This window comes from Elephas maximus, chromosome 8 (assembly GCF_024166365.1).
Source record: "Elephas maximus indicus isolate mEleMax1 chromosome 8, mEleMax1 primary haplotype, whole genome shotgun sequence".
NCBI classification, from domain to species: domain Eukaryota; kingdom Metazoa; phylum Chordata; class Mammalia; order Proboscidea; family Elephantidae; genus Elephas; species Elephas maximus.
In genome coordinates this window covers 5,745,939-5,751,629 of record NC_064826.1, presented here as the reverse complement: position 1 = coordinate 5,751,629, position 5,691 = coordinate 5,745,939, and the positions used below count along the sequence as shown (strand labels likewise).

The window sequence follows — 5,691 nt, the reverse complement described above, 5'->3', positions numbered from 1 at the left end:
AGGGCTGGTGTTTGCAGAGCTGGAGACATAAGGAGCACATGGAGAATGATCCAGTGGTCATGGGATGGGAGTATACTTCCCCGGAACATCCCAGTTCTCCCTTTCTATAGCTCCTGTGGTCATGTGGCCTATGGAATGATGAAAAAAAAAAAATCAGAGGAGTGGAAAGTCTTAATTAAAATCCAGGATATGGACCTTGGCTGTTGTTCCTAATGAAATGCCTGCCATGCACCCATCCATCCATCCGTCCGCCCATCGTCTGTCCATCCGTCTTTCTGTCCATCCATCCACCCACCCACCCACCCACCCACCCACCCACCCATCCATCCATCCATCCATCCATCCATCCATCCATCCATCCATCCATCCATCCATCCATCCATCCATCCATCCATCCATCCATCCATCCATCCATCCATCCATCCATCCATCCATCCATCCATCCATCCATCCATCCATCCATCCATCCATCCATCCATCCATCCATCCATCCATCCATCCATCCATCCATCCATCCATCCATCCATCCATCCATCCATCCATCCACTCCTTGGTCATTGTACCAGAAACAGCACCATGGAAGCAAACTTGCAGGGGGTGCGAATGGGAGTGGGAGGTGTTCCTGTCATTGTTAGGTGCCATCGAGTCAGTTCTAACTCATAGCAACCCTACATAAATGGAATGAAACACTGCCCATTCCTGTGCCATCCTCGCAATCCCTGCTATGCTTGAGTCCATTGTTGCAGCCACTGTGCCAAGCCCATTGGTGCAGCCACTGTGTCAATCCATCTCTCTGACTCTCTACTTTACAAAGCATGATGTCCTTCTCCAGGGACTTGTTCTTCCTGATAACATGTCCAAAGTACATGAGATGAAGTCTTACCATCCTCACTTCTAAGAAGCATTCTGGCTGTACTTCTTCCAAGACAGATTTGTCCATTCTTCAGTCCATGGTTTATTCAATATTCTTTGCCAACACCATAATTCAAAGGCATCAATTCTTCTTATGCTTCCTTATTCATATTTCAGTTTTTGCATGCATATGAGGTATTGAAAACACCATGGCTTGGCAGTGGGAGTAAGAAGGAGGTATTGTTAACTGATTACATAACCTCCTGCCCACACACTAGTGTGTGTGTTTGTGTGAAGGATGCATTAGCATACTCTATACCCTTTTACTAGGTATCTGAAGTGAACTTTCTTTCTGCTTCACTATGGATTAAGAGATTTGACAGACCGTCTCTGAATGCTGAGTCTACACATGATGTGCACCATACACTCTCCCTTTCTGTGTAATACTAATCCTGATCTGCATTTGTCCCCAGCACAGAGCACTGGGCTGCAGCAGTGGCCCATACAGGCACAGTCTGAAGGTATGACGGAAAACCAGACATCCATCACAGAGTTCATTCTCCTGGGGTTTCCTGTCGGTCTGAGGGTTCGGGTGCTCCTCTTTGGGCTCTTCTCCCTGTTCTATGCCTTAACCCTGCTGGGGAATGGAGCCATCCTGGGGCTCATCTGTCTGGACCCCCGACTGCACACCCCCATGTACTTCTTCCTCTCCCACCTGGCCATCGTTGACATGTCCTATGCCTCCAACAATGTCCCCAAGATGCTGGCAAACCTTCTGAGCAAGAAAAGAACCATCTTTTTTGCCCCATGCATACTGCAGACATTTTTGTACATGGCTTTTGCTCACACTGAGTGCTTGATTTTGGTGGTGATGTCCTATGATCGGTACGTGGCCATCTGCCACCCACTACATTACACTGTCATCATGAGCTGGACAGTGTGCACTGTTCAGGTCATTGCTTCCTGGGCTTGTGGCTCCCTCCTGGCCCTGGTACATGTGGTTTTGCTCCTGAGGCTGCCCTTCTGTGGGCCTCATGAGATAAACCACTTCTTCTGTGAACTGCTCTCTGTCCTCAAGCTGGCCTGTGAGGACACCAGGCTCAACCATGTGGTCATCTTTGCGGCTTCTGTGTTTATCTTAGTGGGGCCCCTCTGCCTGGTGCTGGTTTCCTACACCTGCATCCTCTTTGCTATCCTGAGGATCCAGTCTGGGGAGGGACGAAGAAAGGCCTTCTCCACCTGTTCCTCCCACCTCTGTGTGGTTGGGCTTTTCTTTGGCAGTGCCATCGTCATGTACATGGCCCCAAAGTCCAGCCACCCTGAGGAGCAGCAGAAGGTCCTTTCCCTGTTTTACAGTCTTTTCAACCCTATGCTGAACCCCCTGATCTACAGCCTAAGGAACACAGAGGTGAAGGGCACCCTGTGGAGAGTATTGTGGAAACAGGGATCAGTGTGAGAATGTCAAGGAGAAGCCTGGAGGTGGGAGCTTTGCTCTCTATGAAATTTGGGGGAACAGTGACCCAAATACCTTAAAATCTCATCTGTTAGATTTCTGACATCAAGAACCTGTATTTATCAGCAACAGTTTCTAAAGAAGGGGAACTCCCCACACCACAGTATCCTTGTGGAATCCACTCTACATCAGCGCAGCCCGGCTATGCTGAAGAACCAGACTCTTTGGTAAGCCATGGCTTATTCTAGATTCAAAGAGTACAGTAGCCTGAGCACTTTTAGTCTATCCTGTGGGTTTATGCACATCATGAAGGAGGAATCTTTAAGGCTGATTCTTGCTGTGCTGGAGGGTTAACTTGGGAGTCCCCTATTTGGTTCACCTTTTCAGAACCTGCAGGCCAGTGCTGTCCAACAGAACTTTCTGTGATGGTAGAAAAGCACTCCATCTTTACTGTCCAAAATAGTAGCCACTAGCCATATGTGGCAACTGGACACTTGATAAGTGACAGTGCAACCAAGGAACAAATATTTAACTTAATTTTAATTAATTTAAATTTAAATAGTTGCACATGACTTTCGGCTCCTGTATTGGACAGTGCTATTCTAGGCAATCACTTTTCAGGGAGTGTAAGTCAAGGGGCCAGAGAGATACCACCTCCTAGCCAAGTGAACCCACACTGCACCCACTCCACTGAAGGAACAGCCACATGAGAACTGCATATCTTACCTCCCCAGGCCAAAGCTGATTCAAGAACATCTAATTCTAGATCTTGGCTAAGCCGTAAGAGGATACAGTTGGATTATCTCTCTGAGACATGAATTAGGAATCATGGGGAGAGAAGATGATACTTAAAGGATGGGTGAAAAGAGGAGTCACAAAGTAGAGTTCAGACCATGAAATGTCTTGACCCAAAGAAATGATAGAATATAGAAGCCGTTAGTAAGGGGGAAGCTACACAGACACTGGAGCAATAAATGGTGTTGCAGGACAAGCAGAAAGGCACTGAGCACACAGGCCACAGACAGGAGAGTTATGTTGGTGGTAAATCACTGGGCAAAGGGCCACGAACTCCTGCCAGTTCCCAGCACTACCTCCCCTGCCGTTTTTGTTCTTTTGAAGATTAGTTCTGCCAAATTTCCTCTTAATTTCTCTATGACCTCCATCTCCCTTATTGCCGTGAGTATCTGCTACTAGCTGCTATCGAGTAGATTCTGACTCATGGCACCTCTATGTGCGTCAGAGTAGAACTATACTCCATAAGGTTTCCAAAGGCTGATTTTTCACGAGTAGATCTCCAGGCCTTTCTTCCAAAGAAGTCTGAGAAGACTCAAATCTCCAACCTTTTGGTTAGCGGGCAATGTGTTAACCATTTGCACCAGCCTGGATATGCTAATAATCTCCTAGCACAGGCTGCTATAGGAATGCACCTCTAGAAACACAAGGAAACACTGCCTTGGTTGAACAATTCCCTTACGGATATGCAGTAAGGACAAAGAGAAGAGCCAACTCCCTGGTCTAGGACCTAAAGTCCTAGAATGAAGGCATTAGTACTGAAAAATCACCTGAATCTGAGCCTAGCTAATGTGTTTCTGAGAAAGGAAAACTCTTAATTTATGTAATTTCTTTATATTTTGGTAGGACAGGAATGCCAGAATCTTTGTTTCATTTCATTTAATTCTGTATCATATAATTAAAAACTGCTTGGAAAAGAGTTTGTGTTTAGGACAAATATGAGGGAGAGTTACTTTTTCCAGAGTTCAGGCTACGAAGCTAGAGATAGGTAACTATTGGCCATTATGGTAACTGCATAAAATATTATAAGATTTAAGAAGATGCTTCAAAAATAAGAAAGCGTCAAGGGAAGATAATAGCTTGATATAACATTGCAGACCACCACTTAGAACTAATAACACAATGAGGTCTAATAAGAACCTCTAGGCACTTCAACAAAAATACAAAGGGCACCTACTCCAGGTGATATAAATCACTTTTTCTGAGCCAGAGTGGTACAACGATATGAAAAAATAGTTTGTTTTCTTTTAAAACAGTTTTGGGATCTAAGTGGCCAGCGTAATACAGTAACAGTGATTTCTTTCTTTTTTTTTTTTTTTTTTAACAGAGTAAGTTCAATATCTTTGGGATTCTCTCCTCTCCTTCTCTTCCTGTGTAGTCTCATATGTCATTCAAGTGCATAATCCATGATGGCATTGTATTATTATCCTCTTCTTGTAGATCTTTCTATTTTTTCCACCTTAATTTTCTCACATACTATTATCATTCCATATTTTTCTTCTCCTATGAAATTAAAAAGCAAAGGTGAATTTTATTTTCTTTCCACTCTCTTTCTCCTAAAGCACTGTTTTCTTCAGTTTTCAAAAAAGTCTAGTTGCTTCCTACTCTGCCCATCAATTTATCTGGGAAAAAAATTTTGTCTCTGGCCATTCCCTTAGTCTCTTTATCTCCACAGTGTCTGGACATTTCCATAAACTTTGCTCCATTTCCCCACAAAAAAGAGAACAATTTGAATAAAGAAATTAAAAAGTGGCTCTAAATTGAACTATCAAGCACTATGGTATTTTTTATGCCCTACTTTAAGGACAGAAAATAAAATATAAGCTATATTTACATAACCAAAGGATGTTCTAACTATGTCTAAAAAAAACTATCAAATCCTCTAAAATATGCACGTGTTGTGTTGTGGTTAAAAAGTCTAAAAGGGAAAGAGAAGAAGAAAAACATAGAAGAGTTTCTCTCGCACAAAACCATTAACTGCAGATTTGAATTCAGTGTTTTTTTTTTTTTTTTTTTCTACTAGGGTCTATTAGGAAAATCAAAGAATGGCACTCATTCTCAAGCAAAAATGCTTGAGAAAGAGAAGACCAAAAGACGCAGATTCTGTTGATGGAATCCAGCAGAAGTGAATGAGATAGGTATGGTCTTCTGGCAGGTCTGTGAGGTGCTTCTGACCAGGAAAACAAGCACACTCTATTTTGTTAAGAAATTGCAGAAAATACCTAAGCATGTGAGGGATTTCTGCCAGTGTTTCAACTCTACTCTAGGATTTTAATAAATGAATTTTATTTTGGTGTTATGGCCTCTTTTTACATATATTCATTTAACATTGGTCACAGTTTTCAAAGGGCCAAGGGCAAGTTGAAGAAGGGAGTGTATGCTTAATGATGGCAGTTCTCCGAGCACCACAAACTTCACCATACTTACCTTTCAACAATAGCTCTGTGAAGTAGGTATTATTTCTGCCTTCAACAGACAAGGAAGCTGTTTCAAAGTGGTTGATTAAGTAGCTTGCCCACACCACACAGCCAGTAATGGAACAGAATTGGGTTTCGAACATGGATTGTGTTGAGCCCAAACCCACACTGTCTCCT

At 43.2% G+C, this 5,691-nt stretch overlaps 1 protein-coding gene across 1 annotated transcript; it reads left to right on the top strand.

The window, feature by feature from the left end:
* The first annotated feature begins 1,375 nt into the window (after window positions 1–1,375).
* LOC126081712 (olfactory receptor 2A5-like) lies at window positions 1,376–2,308 on the top strand. Its single transcript, XM_049893738.1, has one exon. The coding sequence runs from the start codon at window positions 1,376–1,378 to the stop codon at window positions 2,306–2,308; it is 933 nt and encodes a 310-aa protein (XP_049749695.1).
* The last annotated feature ends 3,383 nt before the right edge of the window (window positions 2,309–5,691 follow it).

Bases quoted from the DNA above. Each gene is read 5' to 3' on its own strand.
- LOC126081712 (XM_049893738.1), top strand. From the start codon at position 1,376: ATGACGGAAAACCAGACATCCATCACAGAGTTCATTCTCCTGGGGTTT.